Source organism: Sceloporus occidentalis, unplaced genomic scaffold (assembly GCF_023333645.1).
Source record: "Sceloporus occidentalis isolate IW3139 unplaced genomic scaffold, rSceOcc1.0.p SCAF_4, whole genome shotgun sequence".
NCBI lineage: Eukaryota > Metazoa > Chordata > Lepidosauria > Squamata > Phrynosomatidae > Sceloporus > Sceloporus occidentalis.
Genome location: NW_028316984.1, coordinates 50586085 through 50612483, shown reverse-complemented (window position 1 = coordinate 50612483; position 26399 = coordinate 50586085). Strand labels below are relative to the sequence as shown.

The 26399-nt window shown below is 39.7% G+C and overlaps 1 protein-coding gene across 1 annotated transcript in view; it reads right to left on the bottom strand.

Annotated features, from left to right (window-relative positions):
• NEB (nebulin) overlaps window positions 1-26399 on the bottom strand; it is a 212763-nt gene that overhangs the window by 77025 nt on the left and 109339 nt on the right. The window contains exons 71-95 of the mRNA XM_089520035.1: window positions 24487-24798; window positions 22810-23013; window positions 21291-21395; window positions 20916-21023; window positions 20225-20536; window positions 19177-19380; window positions 18900-19004; window positions 17026-17133; window positions 14987-15298; window positions 14001-14204; window positions 13706-13810; window positions 12487-12591; window positions 10103-10414; window positions 9118-9222; window positions 8713-8811; window positions 6998-7099; window positions 6400-6507; window positions 5791-6102; window positions 5515-5619; window positions 5314-5418; window positions 4880-4984; window positions 3519-3626; window positions 3303-3416; window positions 2881-3078; window positions 597-701 (exon numbers count right to left, since the gene is read on the bottom strand). Coding sequence (XP_089376161.1) covers window positions 597-701; window positions 2881-3078; window positions 3303-3416; window positions 3519-3626; window positions 4880-4984; window positions 5314-5418; window positions 5515-5619; window positions 5791-6102; window positions 6400-6507; window positions 6998-7099; window positions 8713-8811; window positions 9118-9222; window positions 10103-10414; window positions 12487-12591; window positions 13706-13810; window positions 14001-14204; window positions 14987-15298; window positions 17026-17133; window positions 18900-19004; window positions 19177-19380; window positions 20225-20536; window positions 20916-21023; window positions 21291-21395; window positions 22810-23013; window positions 24487-24798 — 4062 coding nt within the window. The remainder of the gene's footprint in view (window positions 1-596; window positions 702-2880; window positions 3079-3302; window positions 3417-3518; window positions 3627-4879; window positions 4985-5313; window positions 5419-5514; window positions 5620-5790; window positions 6103-6399; window positions 6508-6997; window positions 7100-8712; window positions 8812-9117; window positions 9223-10102; window positions 10415-12486; window positions 12592-13705; window positions 13811-14000; window positions 14205-14986; window positions 15299-17025; window positions 17134-18899; window positions 19005-19176; window positions 19381-20224; window positions 20537-20915; window positions 21024-21290; window positions 21396-22809; window positions 23014-24486; window positions 24799-26399) is intronic.

Sequence of the window (26399 nt, the reverse complement as noted above, 5' to 3'; positions counted from 1 at the left end):
CTGGTGGTTGGCACTCATCCTTAGTGGGTTGTGCTGGTGTATTTTGAGTGAAGTGGAAGTGCCCTGACTGCACCTCTGGTTTCAAATTCTGCCATTTTTCATCTTCTAGATTTTGGGGATTGGGGGCAAAATAAGCCAAAGCATCACATTTTGGAGATACTTTAGTGATTTGAGAATGAATTTTTTTGTCCAAAATGAATTTTTAAAGGGGGGGGAGTGGAATCCAGAGGCTTTGAGAGTGTACTCGAAAACTTAGGGAGCTCAAAGAATTAGTAGTGGTGGTGGTAGTAGTAGTAGCAGTGGGGCTATAAGTGGCCTAGGGTCACCACCTAATTTATGCCTTCACCAAGTGGCACTGAAAAATTTGGAAGATCCTAAGGGTGTATTTTGTACCAACTCAGGTCCATCTTGCCTTCTAATGTCTATCCTGCTTGGTTGGCAGTGGTGTTTGAGAGCTCAGGCAAATATCCTTTGCAAGTGAGCTGATATTCTTTAGCAGCCTGTGAATGAGATATGATGCATCCCCTGACTAAAGAAGTCTTCAAGGTACACAGTTACTACCTGGTCATGTAGTATGACAAGATCAGTTTGCTCACCTGACTCTGAAGATCATATGACTTCTTAGCATGCAGGATTTGAGGAGTGTCCCATACATAGCATCCAATTCCTTTCAGCCATGTTAAGTCATCCTTGTATAAAACCTGCAGATGAAAAGGTTTTTTTCTCAATAATCTGCAGTATACACAAAATTCTTTGTATCCCTCACACAGCATACACTGGCTATCTCTACTCATGCTGTTTAGGTCTAATACAAAAATGAGGTGCTTATTGTAAGCTGTTAGGCAGGAATTCTTCACTTCCAGATGATTCTCACTTGTACTTTAAAGAAGCAAACAAAAAACAACCTCTTATATTTGTATAGAACATGTCACAATCATTATCTTTAGTAAAGTAGCTAGACACGAAATCTCCTGAGTAAAACCAAAAGTCCTTCCAATTTATTATTGTATATATAACCAGACACTTTTCAGATGCAAATCAGCATGGTGAAGATCTGGCCCTGCCATTAGGAAAAATGAGATGGTTGTCTCAGACAGCAGATACCAGGAGGTTATAACCAGGAGTTGGTGGAGAGGCCTGTGTGTCCTGTCTTGGGCTGTCTTTAAATTAGCTTTCAAGTGCCATTGAGGACACTATCCCTTTCCCACTGTCAAAGAAAGATTCAGTTGTGAATCTAGTTAACCTTTGCAAATGGAACAGGCTGGCTGCTATCTTGTACGTTGCCTCAGATGGTAGGATAAATTGGCCCAAGCCCACAAGGCCCAAACTCTAGTGCTTCATTCCAGCAGCTGGTATTAAATAGTATTCTGCATCTGGAACTGAAGGTTGTGTTTCTCCATCAGTCTGACAACTCTGTCTTTTCATAAATTCATCTCTAGGGCCAAAAAAGAAGGTAGATTCCCAAATTCTATCTAATGCCTATTCATGTATGCAGCAAGTGCTGGCATCCTGGTTTAGAGCCACATTATGGCCCGGTACAGACAGGCACGTTGCAGCAATATTAGGGCTTGATAAGGCTGGGCGTCCAGATACGCCCAGCCCTAGTGACGTCACAGGTGCGTGCGCCCGTCCAGATGCTGCAAAAAAGGAGCCGGCTAGAGCAGCTCCTTTTTTAGTAAGCATCTGTGAAACAGCATGAAGCTGCTGCACAGCTGCGCAGCAAAGAGCAGCAGCTTTTCGCCACCTGTGTGTACCAGACCTATGCTACCTTAGGCCCCATTCACACTTGCATTTTTATGCTGGGTAGATCTGGGCAGATTTGTTGATGCAATACTGAATCTGACCAGAATAGAAGTTAACACTATGTTTACCTCGATCGAATCTCTCTGGTGCAATTTAATCCTGCCTACTTCACACTAACCAAAGTACCGATTAAAATGGAGCCTCCTTATTGATTGCATTCAATCATTTTTTTTTGGGGGGGGGGTATTTTTGTTCTGTCAATCAAATGATGTGCATCTATGTCACACTGTTTGGGCAATGGGGAGGATGGGGAGGGCAAGCCTCTCTGAGGACCTCTTGCCAATTTATACTCATGCATCTGTGGAATGAGATGGGCATGTTCCACCCCTCTGCCTACACTCTGCCCATTTATGCCTCCCTTCAAGATGCCACAAATGGGATCAGGGGCTAGTTCACACTGGCAGCACCCTGATAAAACTCGTTTGACAACTTGACATTGAAAAACCCACAATGAGGAGGATTTGCCCCAGGTCCACCCCTATTTGGGTGTGCAAAACCCAGCGTCAGTGTGAACTACCCACTTTTAAACTGCTTTGCAAACCAGTTTATAACGTACTATGAATGGCCCCAAAGTTTGTTACCACAATGGACAAAAAGGTGAATAATTTGTGCATCTGCTTTTCTCAGAGCTTAGAATATTAACTTTTGTGGACTAAAGTTCCCCATATCTCTCAGCCTGCATGGTCACTGGACGTGTTGGCTGGAGGATGCAAGCTGTAGAACAAAAAGTATTTTTTTCTATTTTCAAAAATTATTCCAAAGTTTTCTACAATAACAAAAAGTAAAAACAAAACTGAAGACCAAACAGAAGACAATCAATATGACAAGAAATATAAAAAGTACATCTTCCAAAGTCACCCCAAGTAGTTATGCTACTTAGCAGTTGGTAAATAAATATTTCCATAGCTCATTGGGTGAAACAGCTGGATGATAATGACCATGATTATAGTTAGTATAACTAACAAATGAGACACCAAAAGTAACTTTTTAAAGCTCTGGTTTTCCTTAGTTCGCAGCAAAAATAAAAATAAAAAATGAGGCAGTTCTCAGTGCTAAAGGAAGTATACTGTTACCCACATCACTTAGAATTTCCTGAGCTCTTCTAGCCATGATGACATCGTGTTCCTCAGGTGAACAGTTCCACTGGTGCAAGTAGGTCCGGTATTCAAGGTCGCTGAGTATATACTGGCATTTCTTGGCCAGCACATGATTTATCATGTCACTTGGGATATGAATGTGTGCCTTGGTGTCCTCATAATTCTTCCTGTAGGCCAGCTAGAAATCAGGACATACAAAATATTACTTGAAACATATATTATTTTCCGTGTTAATCAGCTTTGCAGATTGATTGATTAATTCTGCTTTTCTTCCAATGTGAAACTAAAGGGGGCTATAATATATAGCTAAAAAATAATTATCATAACAAAAAAGAGTTCTGATCATCATGACCCAAGTAAGAAACCTATCCAATGAAATAAGAAAGAAGACAAACTCCTTACCGCACTCCTTATTTTTTGGAAAGCAAGAGAATGGACAACACTTGGAAAATCATTTATTTGTGTTCCAGCCAGATAATGGCCCTTCTGCTTCTCATACACATCTTTATATTTCAGCTGCAAAGTGTAAGCATGGAATATATTAGAGATGGAAAACAGTGGTTTCCCCACAAGAACTGAGGCACAATAGAGAACAGTTAAAAGAGGATTCACACTAACCTGACTATTAATATAATTAGCGTGTTTGGCTCCAACAATAGGGATGTAATCTGGAGGCAGAGTATACCCAATGGCCTTGCCTTGTTCCCACGACTCCTTGTACACAAACTAAGAGACAAAATGTTAGACATAAATAAACTGCATATTTTTCAATAAATACTGCCATTCATAAAAATAGGGGGAGGATGTTAGGAAACAAAAGCCTTAAAGCACAATTCTTATAACTCAGTGTATTTTTGTAACTTTTCTTTAGTCCCATTCTATATGATGAAATGCTTTTCAACATTCATTTTATTTTTCCTCACAAAATCCATAGGAATCTTAACAAGATGCCTTAAACTGAGGAATATTATTTAACCATCAACCAAAGCACTTTCTATCCCTCCTTTCCTAACTTTCTGGCTAAAGATAATGGGTGTTGTAGTACAACAGATTTGATGGCCACTAGGCTGGAGAAGGCTGCTGAACACAAAGAAGCAACAACTCTCTAGCATCTCTAGCAATTTCCCTCCTCCCATTTGTACATAGAGAACCTTTGGTCCTTCAAATATTTTGGACTTCAGTCTCAAGAAAACCCAAACAATATGGCAAACTATCATAAATTCTTCTGGAAGATCAAAGATTGAGAATCAACAACTGAGAATCATTAACCTATGTACAGTACAGTTTATTCATGACAACCAAATACAGGTTTTAGTCATCAAATTACAAAAATAATTAAAACCCTTTAAAACTTCCACAGTCAATTAGCTCTATTACATATAAAGCAATATGTTTACACTAAAATTACAAAAATATTTCATATAAAAACACATCACAATTTTCCATGCTCCATTCAAATTAAAATAAACTGTTTACTGCAGATTCCCATGCAGGCCTTTATCCTCAAAATCTAATCTAAGTTTAGCTGCTTTCACAGCAAATCTGACAGTCTTGAATGTAACAGACCTAGGCCCAGTACAGACCACTGATTTGCGGCGGCCTGGGGCCAATTTTAGGGTTCTGGGGCACGCAGCATCCATACGCTCCAGAACCCTAACACATATGGATGGCGCCATCTTTACATGGTGCTGTCCATATGGCGCATGCGTGCATGACGCAAGGGTTCCAGAGGCTTTGGAAGACTTATGGAGCAAGAGCTTCAGGAGCCACAGAAGTGGGAAATAAATGCTGCATGTGGGCCAGGAGCCATACTTTTCTCACCCTTTGTCTATTGATGCAGTTCAAAATATAGGGGAAAGAGAAATTACAATAGATGCATGAGTATAAGTTGCACAATGACTTGATAGCTAATAACACAAAGAGAATTGAATTTCTGTAATTAGACATTCAAAGAAAAAATTGCCAGATACTGTACTTACATCACTACAGAGCTTAGCCATTTCTCTAGAATGACTCAGGGCTGGAGTGTCATCTGAGCCAATGTAGTGACCTTTTTCAAGATTAAAGGTTTCTTTGTATTTCAGCTAGAGAAAAACGTGAAATGCAGTGTTAAAAAGCCAGCCTGGAGGCAGAGTCAGGGCGTCACGTCCAGATGATGCATACCCTGAGTCTGCCCCAAGGTGCCATGATGCTGCATGCCACTCCACATGGTGTGCAGTGTCATGACACTCCAGATGACGCAGTGCCGAAGGAGCAGCATATAGCCATGCCGCTGCGATTGGGGCCAGACTGGGGCCGTGGCATGAGGTTGCCGTGGCCCTAATCCAGCCAGGAAAGGAACGGTGTACCGCTGCCCCTTCAGGGTGGTCTATCAAGCCCCTTAGTTAACAATCCTATTTTAAAACCTACTTACATCACTCTGATTGATTGAGTTTGCCTTGGCCAAAACAACATCTGGAGGGTCTTCAACAGGGGTGAAATTGGCAAAATTATTAATGGCTTCTTTTGTGTAGAGTCTCTGTAGGGAGATATGATAAGATAATGATCATAAATACCACTTATGGGAGATTAATATGGGATGTGTGTTGGGGATCTGTGCAAAACATTCATTTACCTTGTTTATCAAGTCTTGAGCCTTCTTTACTTTACAATGCTCCACTGAATCTAGAGGAATCCAACCACAGCCACGGATCCATTCCAGATCAGATTTATATACATTCTTAAAAAAAATTCAAAAAGATGAAGAGGATTATTTAATTCGTCTAGACAGAAAGACACAGCTGAAGTTTTCCTTTCCAAATTCTTTATCTCATAAATCAACACTTAATTCATTAATCTTGTTTTCTTGAATTAATCTTGGGTGACATAATTATATGCTCTAATCACTTACATCACTTTGAAGATCATATGCTTTCTTTGCCTGGATGCAATCATTTTGATCAGGATGACATGTCCATTCATGAAGGTAATGACGATATGGAATTTCACTGACAACGTGCTGGCAGTCTTTTGCTGCAATGACCGACAGTATATCTGGAGGAATGTGAATTTTGGACTTGGTTTTGTTATAGGCCTGTTTGTATAATCTGTCATTCTGGATCTTGCCTGCATGCTCAAACCACACCAATTTTGGGTCCTCTCTCATATTATTGACTCCAACATAGTGACCTCTTTGATTGATATAGTCTGCCTTGTATTTCATCTGAAAAGGGAAAACACAGATACTTGAAATATTGGCTTTTTTTTTTTACTCCTTGGAATATTCCTCCTAAGGTTTGTTATGTAATGGTCATTGTTTTACTTGGTGGTCCTCATGCTCACAGAATATTAAGCAAACTACAGCAGGGAAAAATCACATGCTTAAAAACAAAGTGTGCTATTGAAATGGGAGGTTGAACTCCATTCTTGGCACAGGAGCTAATAACAATGGAATGTTATGAGGACTAACCTCTTGAAAGTGTCTGAAACCTGTGTAATTTAAATAGTGAAAGCTTTTTACCTCACTTTGGACATCACTTGAGTGTTTGGCATGACGAATAGGCACGCTGTCATGAGGCAAAAGATAACCAGTAGCTTTTTCTTTCTCCCAGTTCTCCTTGTACAGATTCTGGAAAAAAATAATTACAGTTGAGAAAGTTAGCCCTGGTCTGAACCATTGCAATTGTCAATATTTCCATTAAGAAGGAAATAGGTAGACTCTCAAGATAATTAATGCTTAAGGACTGCTTCTGTAATTTGGTTATGTAGCTAAAATAAGCTTACTGACAAACAAGAGGGAGGTTTCATCATGCTCACTGAAATACCAAAGTATGCAGAAGCCAAAATAAAATCTTCAGGGAAGAAAAGACTAAGGGCAAGAAAAACTAAATAGGATAATGTTGTCATGAATACACCCAATTGCTACAGAATACTGAGTCTGGTGCTGGATAATAGGTATACTGTATCCTGAAGTGGCTTACAACACATTGATGTGTTGTAGATTTAAACCTGATTTGCCTTCTTTAGGTTTAATGAAACAGTACTATTGACATGATATTATGACTCCTTCCAGGTTCCAAAACTATGCTCTCTGCTGTTTCTGGGAGAAAAGTACATACATGATTAAGAATCCTGGCTGCTTCTCTAGCTGCTTCCAGTTGGGGTGTCTCTGTCAATGTATATTTTGTCTTGATGTTATTCCATTCCTGGTGGTACTTAATCTGAAAAAGAAAAACACCAAGTTTAAATGTATTGTAGACTGACAAATTATACTAGAATAACTAGATAATATTTTAAAGATATATCTTGTGGCTATGCCCTGTGAATAAACAATAGTGTGGGATAACAGTAGTGTGGGACTTCCGGGGGTGGGTGGAAGGTTGGGGTGGGACTTCTGGCACTGAGACTTCTGGTGCCATTTCCGGGGTGGGGAAAGCATACAGGAGCAGCTCCCGTGGCCCCCAAGACCACTTGCGTGGCCCCAAAGAGTGCCTGAGTGGCCCCACCTGCGGAGGCCCTGAGGAGCACTTGCACAGCCCTGAAGAGCTCCCGCAGGGGTCCAAGCAGCACCCACGGGGGGGGGGGGGCAGGGAGCCAACTGGGTGTCACCCGTCTCTGGGGTGTCATCTAGTGTGGTCCACACGCACACCCACCCACACATCCCCAGTGATGCTATTGCTCCCTAGGGATAATGTTCCCTAGGGAGTATTATTAATAACACACTGTCTTCAAAAGTGGAGACAATCTAGGGTCTTTGCAATTAGTAGCCAAGAGCCTCCATGAAAGAACATGACAAAATCATCCTTCATATCACTTTACTGTTTTTCTACAACATATTAATATGGTTATTTGAAAAGATATTACAAAGGAATCAGAAATGAAAGACTTCTGTCCAGTTATGAAGGGAACAACATTGTGCAGCAATAAACTAGGGCTGTCTATATAAGGAGTTTGGAACACCCCTACTGGCCTCTGTAGCCCTTAAACCCTGCAAGGTATTCTGCTTATCTTAATCCTTTACATAACAACTTGGCTGACAGAAATCAGTATTAATCCAATATTTGAGGCAACATCTAGCAAGAGACCAAGAAATTGCCAGCTGGCAAGCCTAGCATTGGTGGATAAGGTATACATTTGATAGGGAAACTGCAGTGATGCACTCTCTTTGTTGATAGTCAAGTGCCCATTTCTAGCCCATATACCAGTACAGGGGGCACACTATAAATTGGTGAAAAATTGCAAGCAGAAGGAACTTCTGATTGTGATTTTCTGGTTCTTTGGGAGGTTTGCAGATGTAGGGGATGGACTGATGATTTCCCATGCATAGGCATATCCAAGAGCATCAGGTGACTATTTGGGAGGTGAAAAGTGCCCCAAATTGGATTCTACAGGGTTTTTTTTTGTTTTGTTTTTGGGGGGGGTTCTGAACCTAGCTTAGGGACTGGAAATAAGGTACCAGATGCAGTCACACAATTCCCACTTCTGTTAAGGGTGAGCCACAGTTATACCTGTTCAAAATAATTCGGGTGACCAAGCTGCAATACAGTGTTCTAAATGCAGAGAAGCTATTTCTTATCTTGCATTCGTCAAGAGATACTAATACCACAGCTCTTCTATGTAAGAAAAATCTTCAGAACTTTTATACAAGAAAATTATTACAGTGACTAGGAGAGACTGATATTACAATAATCACATTTTTCTTCTGCCTTTGTTAATAACACTACCTACTCATTGTCTGTATGTTGTGTTTGATCCAGAGCCACTTATCCATAATACATTAAGTCTTTCCTTCCCTGTACCAAGTTGTTTTATTTGAAAATTAATGGCTACTTACATCGCTTAATATTTCCCCGCCTTGTTTGGCTGTGATGTAGTCAACCCTGTCAGCCACTGGGGTAAAAGGCTGGCTGTCAACTTTTGTACGATACTGTCTCTGTAAATAAAAAGAGAAAATCAGGTTACAGAATTTATTATACTAGTAATGATCATATTGAGAGCGGAGGTGGGTCGGATCAGGGGTTGGAGACTCTTTTTTCAGGGGCTGAAGTCTCTTATCCTCACCCATCCACACTTTTCTCATTTTTCCTCTTCTGACCAGAATCTATTGAGCTATGCTTAGAAACAGCAGTTTAGTAAATAGCTACATCAAGGATAAGGTATAGCAATTGCAAATACCTCACAGAAATACTTCTGAATTTTGAAACAAAAATATATGCATGGGGTGTCTTTTAATTATTACCTCACTCAGAATGTCCTGAGCATGTTTGACGTGGTTCACTGTGATAGAGTCATTTGGCATCCAGCCAATTCCACGGAGCCATTCCAGGTCAGATTTATAAACAGCCTATAAAGACAGAAAGAGTATGAATAGCCATTCACTATACGTTTTTCAGCATTTAGATACCAACTTTGACAATTAAAAGAAAAACAGGGTTTCCAGTCTACAATAGGTGTTACATTGTGGTAAATGGACAAGAAAAAACACTCAGCAACATACAGGACTGACAGTACTATCCATTTGTTTATCCTATTCTATTTTAATTAAATAATATTTCTCTACCAACATCATACCATCAACTAATTCATTCTGTCTCTCTCTTACACACACTCACTCACTCACACATACACACACTCACACACACAGGGCAATATTTATGACCAGATGATTATGTCTAGTAATATCCATATGTATCGAAGGAAACCTCCTATTTACTATCCAAAGAAAATTTAATATTTTTTTTTTGCATGGATATGTAAATTGGGCTTGAGTTTCAATGCGGAGATCTTTTAAAAAAAATTAGTCTAGCTACTGTTCAAGAAATACTGAATCCACAATGATTTTCTACATTGTATATAGCTAACTTGGTTAATGCAACATCCTTGTTGTGTGCCTTCAAATCATTTCCACATTTCCCTAAGGCGCACCGCACCTATCATGGGGTTGTTGTTTTTTTGGCAGGTGTCTTCAGAGGGAGCTTGCCATTGCCATCCTCTGAGGCTGAATGTGATTTGATCAAGGTGATGCAGTGCATTTATATGCCCAAGCTGGGATCCTTACAGAAGCTTTTTTTAAATGAAAGACCCATAAAAATTAGAAGTAAAATACTCAGTTTAGATTAATGTAAAATCAACAGTAAAATTGATCAAATACCGTGAGAGATTAAAGAGACTAGTAAACTAAAAGCATTAATGATAGATGTATTGTGAATTAAGATTCAACTCACATCACTCTGTAGCTCATAGGCTTTCTTGGCTTGGATGACATCATTCTGGTCAGGCAGGCATGTCCACTGATGCAGGTAGTGGCGGTAATCGATATCACTAACCAGCTTCTGGCAGTTCTTGGCCAACAAGATGGACAGCATGTCCACTGGACTGTTGAACTTGGTCTTGAATTTCTCAAAATATTTCTTGTACTCCCTTTCACTTTGCATTTTGGCTACTTGCATAGCCAATACCAGCTTGGGATCATCATGGAGGTTCCGGAACCCAACATGGTGTCCAAGTTGCTTTCGATACCCTTCTTTGTATTTGTACTAAAAGCATTAGAAAGAAATACAGCATAAGGATTTTGATCTGAAACATTCCAAATTATAGCAAGGTCTGCAAGAGATGGTTCTGTATTTTTTTAAGTTAACTCTGGGGCAGGACAGACCACCACGAAACAGCGGTCTGCATTCACCCGTTTTAACTCCGGAGGGACGGCACAGCCCCCAAACCATGTGCCGTCCCTCCAGAGTAAAAAGAACCTGGTGTTTCCGGATTCTTTTTGCGGCACCGGAGTGATGTAGCGAGTGCGCTACTGGTGCACTCAGGACGTAAGCGATGCACAGCGATGTGTGGTTGCTGTTCATAGCTTATGTCAAAATGATGGCACCTGTATGGATGTGACACCGCCATTACTCTGCCGCCACACCGTGCTAGGGTTAGGGACCATGCGTTTGGCGTGTGGTCCCTAACTCTAGTATTGGCACCAGCACAGTGCATTCAGCCCGTCTGTTCTGGACCTCTGTTAAATAAAATATTATTAAATTAAGAGTACATTTCTATGCCCATTTACTTGTAAGAAAGTTCCTCAAAACTCCAACTTGCTTTACTTCCATATTATGTCATTGAATCATATGGTTATTGACAATTTTGCTGAACATTTGTTTTTTTTAAAGCTGTTGTATGATGCTATTGTATCAAAACTGAGAATTAAAAACACCATGTGCATGTGTGTGTTAAAATATCTATTTTATTTATAAAAAGTAAAAAAGTTTCTTTAGAAGCCTTCACAATAATAAATTAAGAAAAAAGTGAGTGCTTCCAATCATCAACCCATGCCCATGATTTAAGTCCGAGGCCAAGACCTGTTAAATATTTGCATAGCATATATAGCCACTGGCTCAGCTGCTCTGATGGCACTGTTTCACAAGGATCTGAACCTTAAGTCAGCAATTCCCACTGCTCAAACACTTACATTTGGGGACACCAGTACATAAAAACACAGGGATCAGTTTTAAATACACACACTCAGAAAAGTTGGTTGTGCAACCTTCTACAAGTGGTAGAACTATTTGTACAAATGTGTTTGAGATAGCAGCCTTCTGTGGGGACTGAGAAAGTGAAGTCATTGCACAATGACACAATAGGATTCTGCACCAAAATGTGAAAGGGGGGGGGGGGATGAGCTTGGCAAATCTGACACTTGATTTAGTGCAAATTTAAAATTTGAAGGCAACACCTTGCTTTGTATGTTAATTCCATGGGTAGTATCTTGTGGGTACCTCTCTACTGGGAGGTAACGTTCATCAATAGAATGGAATGGGGAATGATTTAGTGATCCAGAGGTCACTCAACCCTCTGGAGCAGATGGAAAAGGAGGAAGGAGAAATTATTCAGTCTCACTTCTCCCTATTCCACTGGCAAAGGCAGAAAGGTACTAGCAGATATCAGAAGGGCACCAGTTGTTTAAACTTAAAATGCTTGGTTCAGATTTCAGTGTTTAAATTTGATATTTTGATGTATTTATTTGCATCAATTCACAAAGCAGTAATTCTAAAGTTTTGACCAGTAATAACTAGCTCTTTCTTTAAATTGTTCACCTGTATATTATTGAGTTCAGTGATATTTACTCCAAGGTAAGTGTGTTCAGAATTGTGATATTACGCAACCCTAGTGAACAGTGGGACCTACTATTCTGCTTCAGAAAATCCCTGAGGGTTAGTTAACAGAAAATTTGGGACACGTATAAAGCCTAAAGAGGTGTGAGGAAACTGCTGTGCTGGGCTCCTAGGATGTTCCCCATCCTGGGCTTCAAGCCCTCAGAACTCCCTTCAGCCCTCAGCTCCTCCAGATCCCCCATACCACCCTTTGTTCTGGCTAAGAGAAGGAGTGAATTGCCTCTCCTGGACATCTCCAAGAGCAGCACATGGCCTTTATAACTTGCAGGCCTCCCCGCGCCAAATAAGTAGTAGTAATAGTAGTATCAAAATCAGAAGTAGACCAGGAGCTTTATGATAAAGTATTTTCTATTTTCTATGTTTTAATTCCAGTTAGTCCATTGCAAGAACTAGAGATGATTTTAAAAATTCCAAATACTGCAAAAATCCATTTGGAGGCTTACATCACTGGCAATTTCTCTTGAGGCTTTGGCTGTCTTGATTGGGACTGCATCAGCTCTGTAATCAATATATTTCTTGATGTCATCCCAGGCTTCTCTGTAAAGTTTCTGAAAATGAAAGAAAACAAACACTGTCAGTCCACTTCCTTACATCTGAAAGCTGTCTGTCATTCATCTTGCCTTCTTGCTTCCATTTCAGATGAGCTCATTGTTACTCTGGCATGTTGTTCCTTGTGACATGCCAAGCCTTGCCAAGATGTGCAATGTGGGTATCAACCAGAAACTGGAGAAGTTAACTTTTTTTGGACTAAAACACATAGAATTTTTCCAAGCTTTGGAACTGGCTAAAATGAATATTTTACTTACTGCTTATGCTAGGAAGGATAGACTCATAGAGTTGGAGGGGAGCTCATAGGCTATCTAATCCAACCCTGCAAATCTAGGAAGCTACCGATAAAGCATCCATGAGAGCCAGGTATCTGACTTCTGTTTAGAAACCTCCAATGAAGAAGGGTGTCATCTTCTGCAAAACATGCTTACGATGGCTTGCAGAGATGACTGATACAGTGCCAAGTCATCAACTATGAAGGAATATGTACAGTTGTCCCTCCACATTCACGGATTCTTTATCCGCAGATCCAACCATCCACGGCTTGAAAATATTCTCAAAAATCTCAATTACAAAAAGCAAACTTTGCTTTTGCCATTTTATATCAGGGGCACCATTTTAGTATGCCATTGTATATAATGGGACTTGAGAGCATCCATGGATTTTGGTATCCACAGGGGATCCTGGAACCAAACTCCAGTGGATACCAAGGGCCCACTGTGTTATAAAGTTACTCAAAATATTACAATGACAAAGGAGCAGTGTATCTTATGACGGCTGGAATAGCAGATGAAAGTTTCCATCAAACCCCACCACCTGCTGAATGTTGATGGTGCAGATTCTCTACACCCAAAAAGCATGAAAACATCATGCAATTAATTATGTAATAACTGCTACTGCTTTGGTCATGCTACTGTAGGGAGGGAATTGGCAATTCTCAATCTGAAAGCATACGGTTAAAGAAATACATGTACAGTCATTTATGCATCTACACATAGTTTTGAAGATTGATTTTCATGTAGTAAGCTCATAACTCTAAAGCATCCTTAACTTGTTTAGGGTAAACAACAATGAAGTGATGTAATCTAATAAGCACTATAGAGATATACTTACATGGCTCACGTTGACAGCATTAGCCCTAGACAGCATGATTTCAGGTGTGTCCGGCATCACATGGATCATAGTTTTATCTTTATCCCAAGCTTCTCTGTATTTAGCCTGCAAGAAATACAAAAATAACCTGGTGATTCTTTTGTACTTGTGGAAACATTTTTGCTTTCACTTGAGACATCAATACCTTTTTAATGCAGAACAAATAGAAACTTAATGTTATAAACTATTGGAAATCTTTTAACGTATTATTTAGCCCACTTAAACAGTTTCATGTCACTGGAATAAGTTCACTTACGAGGCTGAGTTGCTCGGAATTAAGTTTGGCAAGAACAATCTCTGGTGTGTCAACAATGTTGGTGAATTTCAGACGATCAGCAGGGGTGCGATACACATTATCACTCAATATGTCTTGGGCAAATTTTACCCTCTTCACTATTGGAGACTCATGTGGTATCCATCCAACGCCCCGGAGCCATTCCATATCTGACTTGTACACAGCCTGTGAAAGAAAATGTCAGAAAAGGAGAATAAGGAACTTCAATTCTTATTAAACTAAAATTAGTTTTGACCTTCTTGAAGTAATGGGACTTCAAGACGGTCACAGCTAATATATCTCAATTATTTCTGTGGATTATTTCATGATTAAAAACTAGATGGTGGATTAATCATCAAGCAAGACTAGGATGCAAACAGTGAGGCCCTTTTGTCATTTCTGGTCTACAAGCCCCTCCTGCATTTTTATGAATAAGATTTTAAGGGTTTTTTTAAAATGTCAAATTACTCCATCTATAACCTAGGAGGCAAGAGGGGAAATTCTGTCATGTTTTGTTAAAGGCCTTGAGTGGGGAAGCTATTTTCAAAACTGGAGGAGGTGACTTCCTACTTTGTAAAAAGGCTTCTCCTGAGCCTAAAACAGCCCAGGGTGCAGAATAACATGATGAAATAGTCTATACTCCAGCTAAATCTAGATTAATTACCTACTGGACTGAGACTTTTTAGAAAGGCCATGTTTATCACATCACTCTCTTGTCTTTTCTAGAAATTAGACAATTTTTCCAGTGTCAGATCACAGTATTCCAAAATTGCTGCCCTAAATACTCACAATCAAATTCTATTAATATTCTTTGGTAGGACAATGATAATTCATGAAGGAACTGCATATGCATTCAAGGAACTTGACAAGAGTAGATTGTCTAGTGTTATCTGTCACTACATCTATTTTGTCATCTATTGCAACAACAATGTACATACTGTGATCTTACAAAATGCTGATATACTTACATCACTCTGTAGGTCATAGGCTTTCCTTGCCTGGATCACATCATTCTGGTCTGGCAGACAAGACCACTGGTGCAAGCGATGACGATATTCAACATCGCTTACTAAAGACTGGCATTGCTTGGCTGCTTGGATGGCCACCGCCTCAACTGGAATTGTGATCTTGGCTTTTGAATTGTTGTAAGCCTGCTTATACAGTCTGTCATTTTGCATCTTCAGTACTTTGGCAGCCCATGAAAGTTTGGGATCTGCCTTTACTGATGGACTTCCAATATAGTGGCCTTTCTGTTTCTCATGAGCTTCTTTGTACTTGTACTGGGCAGGGAAGGAGAAAAAACAATTAGAAACAATCCATTTAGAAAACTGAGCAGCAATCTTGGTGCTCTAATTTAGGAAAATACATCAAGTTTCCTAAATCTTTATGTTACAGAATGTTCAACTAATGGTTGCAATGGATCTGGGCTGAGGAACATGAGATGCTCTTGAAACTGTTGGACGCTATTTCAGATCAGCATCAGCCAGACTGGCATGGTAAGGTATCATGGGATATGTAGTTCAACAATACAAGGAGGGCCATATGGTTTCCACCCTTGTGATGGATAATATTTTCAAACAAACAACTAATATATCTAGTTACAAACTCCAAAGTGAGAATTACTTTTGAATGACATGTACCAATTTGAGTAATTGTTAATTGCTATAATATGTTATTCCAAAATTACAATCCAGATAACAGCAATCCTATTCACTTTTTGCTGGGAGTAACCACCACTGAACATGGTAAATGTGCATAGGATTACTTTCAGATAGCCTTTTGGACACATCATACATTTAGGAATAACTTATTTGCTTTGGAAGCTATGCAAGAAGTTTTTATGATATTTTCACATCTTAATAGAAAACTTTAAAGCAATAGTTGTTGTTTTTTTCCAAGTAAACTGTTCTGTTTTAAGGGGATAATAGAGGCAATAGTTTTGATCAGTGAAAAGGCCTTAGAGCATGAAAAGTCACCATTTATAGCACCATGTATATCCAGGCATGTCACAGCAATCTCTATGACATTTTGAAATACAGCCTGTCCTCCATATCCACAGATTCTGCATCCATGGATTCAACCATCCATGGTTTGAAAATATTTTTTAAAATTCCAAAAAGCAATCCTTGATTTTGCCATTTTATATAAGGGATACCATTTTACTATGCCATTGTATATAATGGGACTTCAGCACCAATGGATTTTTTTATCCACAACAGTGGTGTCATTAAGGATGGGTGGTGGTGCAGTCCTCACTGGGTGACACCCTAGAAGGGGGGGGACCCAATCAGGCTGGCCTCCCACCGAGGGGAAGTGGGGGGCACACCTGGCTCTGCTTCCTCACAGTGGCTGCCATTTCCTCATGAGGAGACTGCTGACACAGTGAGGAGGGAGAAGGCCAAGCACACCTAGCTCCGCTTCTCTGTGGCACCAGGGGTTTCCTCACAAGGAGGCCACTACCACTGCAAGGACAGAGAAGTCAGAGCATGCCTGGCTCTGCTTACCCATTGTGGCAGTGGTTTTCTCATGAGGTGGCCACTACTGTCGCAAGGAGGGGTAAAACCAAACACGCCCAGCCCTGCTTTCCCACAGTCTCCTCATGAGGCCACTGCCACTGTGAACAAGGAGAAGGGTTGAGCAAGACCTTTTAGTGACATCCCCTCAGAAGCTTCACCCCCGCACCGTGTGACACTGAGAGGGTGGAATGCCACTGATCCAAAGGGGTGTGCGTGTCTTGGAACTGAACACCAGCAGATACAAAGGGCCCACTGTAATTGAAGATATTAAACTGTTTTCACTTGAATATAGTTTGAAAAAGCAAACTTACAATGCCATAAATGTAAAACTATGGTATAATAGTGCTTAAAAACACAAATATTCAGTTCAGAATTTAAGATGAATAAATGTGATTTTGTTCCTGGATTATCTGTCCACAAACTTTGCCATACAGACCCACCACCTAATCAGATATATTTCTGAACAGAAATTCAAGTAACAATGATTGTACCTCACTGGCAATGTCTCTGGAAGCTTTAGCATGCTTGATAGAAATAGCATCAGCTCTGATGTCATAACCTTTCGCCTTGGCTTCATCCCAGGCTCCAGTATAATGTTTCTGCAATGAAAATGTACAATACTCAATGAAGTCATAAAATATATAATGAAATGAGGTGTAGAGAATCTTCAATCCTATGCATGATTACTGAGAGGTAACTGTCATTGTTCTCAGTAGGCCTTACTCCTATGCAAGCATGATAGAACTGCAGCCTAAACAGTAAAAGTATACATATTCTGGAATGTGCAGTGAATGCACAAGCATTGTATAAGCGTAGTTCTCTCATTTTATCTCATATGCCCAGGTCATACAACTAAACTGTCTAGAATTTATATGCGCTAGAAAAGAAATGAATTGGAAGAATACTCATATATTGTTTGGCATTAAGATAGAAATGAACTTGATTACAACTGGGTCCGTACTAGGGTTAGAAAGGGGCATCACTTCCAGATGCCCCTAACCCTAATACGGACCGAGTCTGTACAAAATGGCGGTGCCCGTTCCTCACGGGGGGCGCCATTTTGACATACTGGACACGCTGCGTCCGCACGTCATGCAGCGCATATGACGGTGCGAGTGCGCCATTGGCGCCTCGCGGCATCATAACTGTGTGTCATTTTGGCGCTTATTTGCAGCGTGGAGGAGTCGCGCGGTTTGGCTGCTGCAGCTCCTCTGTGTTGCAACTGGCAGCGGCACAAGACCACCTGTTTTGAGCAGTCTGTAAAGCGCCTAAGAGTTCTATATAGTCTGGATTACAGTAATGCACTCTGGACAAAGTTCTCTTGGAGATGATTGGAAAACTTCAGCTTGAGTCTTTGTTGAGGCTAGAAAGGCCAATTATTATTCCAGTTCTGTAACATCTGTCTTTCATAGCTGCTGATGCATTTCTGGCACTTTGCACAGAGATTAAAGCAGTTTTGTTCCACACTATCTGAAACCCTGCACACATCTTTATGAAACTGGCCATATGTTAATGTCCCAGATCTTATTCTCTGGCCTGCCATCCATAAGGTTGTTGGGCATGAGAGATATGGCCTTTTTAGTGATGGCCCATGGCCTGTGGAACTCCCTTCCAGGAGACAAGTTTTTTTATTTCTTTGCTTTTTAACTGAAAGTGTTTTGTTTTGTATGCTGCTGTTAATTTTGGTTGACTTTAAATGCTTCTCTTCTGCATTATATAAATTAAATGTGAAAACTTCACAATTTGTGCCAACAAACCTCACTTAAAGCTTTAAGATTAGGTTTTCCTTATTCAGAATTCCAAAATAAGAAATACTCCAAAAACTAAAATAAATTTCATGGGTGGCTGAGACAGTGACACCTGTACACAGACCCACATACATGAAACATATGCATACCACATACATACCTGCTTTAAGAACAGTTTTTAAAGAACTTGCTACATGTTTGTCAATTTTTTTTCTTGAAAAAAATAATTCTCTCGTAATAATAAAGTTACCAGAAAGTTTCACTGTTGTTATCTAAGGCCCTATACAGACAGGCCAAAATAAAGCTGCTTCAGATCACTTTGGAAGTATAGTGTTTCAATGATGCATGTGTCCTAAGAGTCTGGAAGCTGCACCAAAGCTGCATTCCAGTCCTTAGGACTGGAGCGTGGCTTTGCTGCAGCTTCTGGACTCTTAGGACACATGTATCATTTAAACAGCATACCTCCAAAGTGACTCGAAGCAGCTTTATTTTGGCCTGTCTATATCAGGTCTAAGTAACCTTGTTTGTAGGATCACACCCACTGTGTGTCCATTTTAAAAGCACAACGGGACAGTGTACCCCTGACACGCATAGTGTTAATTTTTTTTTTTACTTACATTGCTTATAGTGAGAGCATTGACCTTTGCCTGCAGCATTCCAGGGGTATCCGCAGGAAGATGGAACTGAGTCTTATCTTTATCCCAGGCTTCACGATACAGATTCTATGGGGGAAAATAATATTGATTTATTCTATCACTACCACAACCATTTACATAATCTCCAAAGACATTGGTAGCGGTCGCCCAAAAAGTAACCTTTTCAAGCTCTGGAATATAATGAATATCACAGTGCCACTACTCTATACTGTAACAGAAAGGTACCGTAGTTATTTACCTCACTGATTTGTTGGGCATTGATCTTAGCCAAGACAACAGGTGGTGGGTCAGCAATACTGGTAAATTTCAGTGCATCCGGTGGCTGCTTATACAATCTGTCATTCAGTATCTCTTGAGCTTTCTTCACTTTGAGCACTTCCACAGAACCTTCCGGCATCCAGCCAACGCCACGCAGCCATTCCATGTCTGATTTGTACACATTCTACAAAAGGACCCATGAAAATATTAACAATATGTTGGAATACCTTTCCTCCAACTTGTTGCTGCCTCTCTACTCACTGGTATTGTATTACAATACAGAACCATTCAGCATCCTTGGCTGGAATTCCATATGGTTACTGACAAAGTGTGTTCTATACCAGTTGTGAGCATATTTCACAATGGACTTTTTAAAATTTCCTATTGTAATAGTATATCATAGAATGGCAACAGGACTGGCCTAGGACAAATTCTAGTTCTGACAATCTGGTCAGGGAAGAAAATGCTCACTATCCAACATCTGGAAAGCCACTCTGGCAAAATGGCTGCAGTATGGTATAGTGGTTAAACTGGAAGTGGTAAGCTTGAATTGAAGGATCCCAGTTCTAGTCACCACTGAGCCACAGAATTCATTGCATGACCCGGGACACTCAAATACTCTCAAATATAAGAAAATTACCTCACAGAGGTAGTGTGAACAAAAAAGTAGGAGAGGGGAGCCATATACGGCACCTTGACTTCACTGGAAGAAACACAGGACATAAATATAATAAATGAATAAGTATAAAAGTGCATGTGATTTTTATTGAAGACCTTGAACTCAGTAGCTTCCTGTCTGTGTGTAGCTGGTTCTGTGCAGCTGCTATCAAGGCAAGATTCAATATTTAAAATACAGCCAGAAGTATATTATTAACTGAATTTATTAATGATGGCTGCAGTTGCAGGCATCCGATCATTGTAGAACCAACACTAAAAATTCACCAAATGCCCATCCATAAATGCCAACCCTGCCCCCTTAAAAAACCTAATGACTGATGTACAGTATTATGAATTAAGATTCAACTCACATCACTCTGTAGCTCATAGGCTTTCTTGGCTTGGATGACATCATTCTGGTCAGGCAGGCATGTCCACTGATGCAGGTAGTGGCGGTAATCGATATCACTAACCAACTTCTGGCAGTTCTTGGCCAACAGGATGGACAGCATGTCCACTGGACTGTTGAACTTGGTCTTGAATTTCTCAAAATATTTCTTGTACTCCCTTTCACTTTGCATTTTGGCTACTTGCATAGCCAATACCAGCTTGGGGTCATCGTAAATGTCCCGGAACCCAACATGATGTCCAACTTGCTTACGGTAACCTTCTTTGTACTTATACTAATAACAAAAATATAAGAAAATTAGCAGCTGTTATCAAATATATTAGCTTATACTTTTAATTATAGTTCTAAACTTTAGTAATTAGAATCTACACACATTATTATTATTATTATTATTATTATTATTATTATTATTATTATTATGTAATTGTAAAACCTCTTCCATACTCAAAAGAGTCCAAATCTCTGTGGGAATACAGTAGGTTTGCTCAAATTAGCTCCATAAATATTGAGCACTGGACAAGTTAAATAGTCAAAAAGCTGGAAATACTCATTTCTTTTCTGAAGCCAGGTTAACCTATTGACCAAAATATTAATCATCTGTTTAACATCAAAGAAATTTCTTGGAAGGAATATTATAAAACAATAGACAGTACCTCACTGGCAATATTTCTAGAAGCCTTGGCGTGTTGAATTTCAATGGCATCCACTCTCAAATCATGACCTTTCTTCTTAGCTTCTTCCCATCCTGATTGGTAATATTTCTGTGGAGGACAGGAAGAATTTATCCACATCAGTGTATTTCATTTTTATTTAATGGCATTGAATATTGGTTGCGTATATTCAGATCTTTATGTTTATGTTTTGATCCTCATTGCAAGTCCATATAATGGTGAGTTTAACTAATTATTAATACAGGAAAATATCACACTCTGGTTTTCTCAGTTCCCCTGATAAAACATTTTTAATGAAAATTTAAAAGTCACCAATTTGGTGTAGATGCAGTCACATTTAGTTATTTAATTTCTTACTTTGCTGACATTCAGAGCATTTGCCTTGGACAGAACCATCTCAGGAGTATCAGGAGGAAGAGTGAACTGTGTCTTTTCTTTATCCCAGACCTCACGATATAATGCCTAAAAGGGGGGAAAGCAAGAAGAGGAAGGGAGAGAACATCCAGTCATTCTTTCTGCTATAATATACAGTGTCAAAGCTATCACAGATTGAATGAGAAAAATACCCTTAAGAATCACAGGGGCCAATCCATTGTGTCTTTATAAAAAAAAAATCAAGGTAGAGGATTATACACATATCTTTGATACTACTACCACAATCAAATTTCTCCATAGTAAACGAATCAAACTTCTTTTTACATTAAACAGTGCCTGGTTTCTTTGACATCACAAAAGGCTGTGAAGAAACAACAAGCAAAGTTTTGTTCTTCACCACAATCTTCTTTGTTAATTTTTGCCATAGTGTTTCAGTTTTTCTACTATACACCTGTAACTGAGATGTAACCCTATGCAAGCTATTTGTGGCATAGTATTAAATAATTAATTGTGTTTCAGATGAAAAACTTTATATGCCCAGAGGACTCCCTCAGTTATCAAACTACAGATTATCAGCATGACTGTGGTTAACCCTTCATACAAATTAATGGGCTAATTCTCCATACAAACAAGGATTCTATTTACCTGAGAAGTGTCATATTTATGAGGGATTATATTTATGAGGAATTATATTATAGACACTTCTGTGTCTAAAAATTCACAACAGGTGCATCTGGACTGATTTAGAAGTCCCAGATTTTGTTCCTTTTCTTTCCGGTTTTATACTGGTTTAAAATAAAGCATTCTGGAGAGCTGGTATACTGAAAGTCGACAGAAAATATTCTGGTATAAACAAAATGTGTATGGATCTCCAAAATAAAATTGGAAAGACCAGGAATAAAATCTGGGATTTTCTGGTCCTTTTTAATCACTCTGGATGCACCCAATACTTACTTTTTCCACTCATAAAAGTAACTGCTGCAATCATCCAGGAACCTCAAACACTACCACCATGTAGTCTGACACAGAAAACACACACACACACACACACACACACACAGTACAGGAAAATATTCAAAATACTCAAAACCTTTTTTATTATCATTGATTAGAAGAATAATCACTCAGTTTAAAGGTTACCTAACAAAGTTGCTCACTATGAAATCCAGAAAACAGAGATCTGGAGGAATCATTCAGGAGAGATCACTGTCACTATTAGTGGGGGGAAATTCTTCAATTTATTGATTTTGCTTTTGGTTGCCCAATAACTGGAGATCTCTTGACAGTATACAGTACAATCCAAGGATTTACATTTGCTCTTATATGAGATCATAAGGGACCTTAGAAACTGCTAATGGTAAGTTATTAAAAACAAGGCTGCAGAACTTTTGGGCTCGCTTTTTCAATATCCCATGGTATTCAGGAGTATTTTCTATTTCTAGCTAACAAAAGAAAAATATGAAAACTGGGAAGTAAAAGGGCATATATGAGATTTCCTTACCCCACTCTGAAGCAGAGCATTGGCCTTAGCCAAAACAATTTCAGGAGAGTCAACAACAGTGGTGAATTTAATAGAGTCTGGTCGTTGACGGTACATTCTGTCATTCAGGATCTCCTGTGCTTTCTTCACTTTTTGGACTTCCAAGGAACCTTCTGGGATCCAACCAATACCACGCAGCCATTCCATATCTGACTTGTACACATTCTGTGAAGAAGAAAAATTATACATTCCTTAAAATAAATCTGGTATTGGGTAAGGAAAGAGATCTATTCATTTGAGCTAAAAATAATTTGGACTAATTTCCCCTTTTTGGGAAAGAGGTCTATATTCTATTTATCAAGCTCCTTTGCCTGAAAGAGTTTCTGTACTCATTTCAGTGGGAGGCCTTCCCACCAAACTAAACAGGGAAGCCCACATACATAACCATTTCAATATACACGTAAGAACACCAATGGGCATGGAAGCAGATTAATAAATGCTTACCCTAGCTCTTTTTAGTAATCATGTGTTTTTTATCAAAGCCTTAATACTTTTTATCACTTTCTCCCATTTCATAGTCCCATATGTCCACTCTAACTCATGCTGAAGTTTAGAGACCAAGGGTTATTTAGCAAACCCACTATCAGCTCCAATATTCTAACTGTGGAATCATAATCATGTTGATCCAAGAACTCAACGTAGCCCATTCCCTAGTTAGTGTGCTTACAACCAGCATCTGAAATACTTGTTCAAGCACAACATGGTGAAGTTTAGTCATTTCTACCTGCAGTTTCCATGCATTAACAAACTTCACTGAAATGTGTTCACTGATCTTTGTTACCCCCATAGTTTTACATTCTACTTTGCTCTGCCCCAGTAATGGAGGATACCTATACAGTTCTATAGTTTTTACAAGGTAGATCAGTTGGTATCTGAGGCTTGAAATACATCAGACTATTATTTTAATAAATAAACTGGGAATATAGCAGAATATCAGAACCTGTCTTATTCCAGGTCACCCTATTTACAAATCTAGTCTAGTTTCATCTTCTTGGACAGACAGCAGTTCCTTAGAGCTTAAAACAGAGCAGTGGTGTTATGAGAGGGTGCATGGGATGGGGTCCACACCAGGTGATACCTCAGAAAAGGGGTGACACCTGGTTGGGCCCTTCACCCACTGTGGGATGAGAAGGGGCAAACATTGCTGCCACTACGGCTCCCTTCTCAGGAGGAGGCTGCCACCATGACAAAAAAGAAGGCCAAAAGGCCACCACCATCCTGGCAGCCATCTCCCCCTCCACCACAATGGGTGACACCAGATATGGTGATGGTTCTACATCACCCATTACCTAATCATTTTATCTAGAAATGCCAGAGACTAAACCTGGTAACATGTTCAAGGAAAGCATATGCTATGCTATGGTCCTTCCCCTGTGAACTCAAGACCTAAAGCCAAGCTAACACCAGTAGAGTCATGATGTATTGTGGCACATATGCCATATTCCAGTTATGTGCAAATGGTGACTGTACAACTCTGAAATGTAAAACAAAAACAAAATCCCACCACTCGGACAATATTGGATGCCGTTCATGCCAAAAATTCCAAAATGTTACAAATTCCTTGCATATCAAAAATTGTGTAAGCATAATGACACAAATGGATATGGGCCAGTGCATTTTACATTTGTTTCTACATACATCACTTTGTAGATCATACGCTTTCTTCGCCTGAATGACGTCATTCTGGTCTGGCAGGCAAGTCCATTCATGCAAGTAACGGCGATAATCCACATCACTGACCAACTTCTGACAATTCTTAGCCAACAAGATTGAGAGCATGTCAACAGGGCTATGGATCTTTGTTTTCCATTTCTCAAAGTCCTTCTTGTATTCTCTTTCACTCTGGATTTTGGCTACATGGGTAAACCACACCAACTTGGGGTCATCTTGAAGGCATTTGACCCCAACATAGTGTCCTCTCTGCTTCTCATATGCGTCTTTGTATTTATACTGTAAAAGAAGGAGGACATGTTTTAGAGGTAGCCTATATATTGCAGAAAAGACTGTTATCTATGTTATTCCCTTTCAGCATTGCACACCAACATCTTTGGGACAATGAACAGTGTCCAAAGTATAGCTGTTCTTCCAGGCACCAACCAAGTGCCTCTCCCTCTCTTCATGGAAAACAAGAAATGTCTGCTATTTTGGTTCTGGGACAATTCTGCCCTTGCCATAAATGGAAAATGGGTGAAATGTTCATTATTGCTCTGCAACTGAAATGGAGTCCTGGTGGCGCAGTGGCTAAATGCCTGTACTGCAGCCATTCACTCACAAACCACAAGATTGCAAGTTCAATACCAGCCAGTGGCTCATAGTCAACTCAGCCTTGCATCCAGCTTATTGGGGTCAATTGGTTTACAGATTGTAAACCGTTTAGTTAGTGTTAAAGTGCACTGATAAGCAGTATAGAAATGTACTTGCTATTGCTATTCCTAACTGAGAGTCTTCTAAAACTATGTTCTACTTTTCTGTATATTCAATGACAAAAATGCACACAGGATAAGATTTTGCCCTTGAGCCTTTTAGAGGAAACTACTTTTAATTAGTTGTGGAAAAGACACAGTATAATACTGTACAGTGGAGCCTTACCTTATGTGGGGATCTGTTCCGGACCCCCCGCATAAGGCAAATACCACATAAACTCAAGCCCCATTCAACAGAATGGCGCTCATGCTCGTGGCAATGAGCGCGCCATTCAATATATGGCAGCACGGCTTCTGCGTAAACCAGAAGTCGTGTATGGCGTGCCCGCGTATGGAGCAGGCACACTATATTATACTTTTTTAACCAGTTTTAATTGAGAATTATCCCTCCTGCCCCTCCCCCTTTTTTGGAAATGATGCATCTCAATGTACACTCTTGATTTGTAATGCCATTTTAATCGATATTGGGTGTTTTTTTCCCAAACAATCAAAACTTCCTTCATGTATCTGGATGTTATGTATTCAAAGTTCGTCTAGATGAAATAGAATATCCTCATCTACTGCAAAAGTCAGAGATAGGAAATTATCATCAATAGATGGTTAGCCTAGTGGGCCTACCTCCTATTTCCAAAGAAAATATCTAATATAGAAGATTTCCATACCTGAAAGAATCGCTGGTAACTCGTCCCTGAAACATCCCTCAAGCGTGACTGAATGCGTGCTTCCTCAATCGTCATGGAATTGTTGCTCCCTCTAGTGTCCCTGAATCATCTCAAGGGGAGCGGATTTCCTCTGAACGCAAAGTTTCCATTCATAGGAAATCCGCTCCCCTTGAGACGATTCAGAGACACTAGAGGGAGTGACAATTCCATGACGACTGAGAAAGCACACAAGGTATTCAGACATGCGCGCTTCCTCTATGTTTGAGGGACATTTGAGGGATGAGTTACCAGTGATTCTGCCAGGTACAGAAATCTTCATATTGTGTTCATTAATTATTGTACAGTATCGTGGTAATGTTTGAAAGTTACAAAGATGGATATTGATATTTCTTTATAGAGCATGATAATAAACCAGGGGTGGAAAAAGTATGGTTTGCAGGCTGCAGTCAGCCCCTCAAGGCATTTT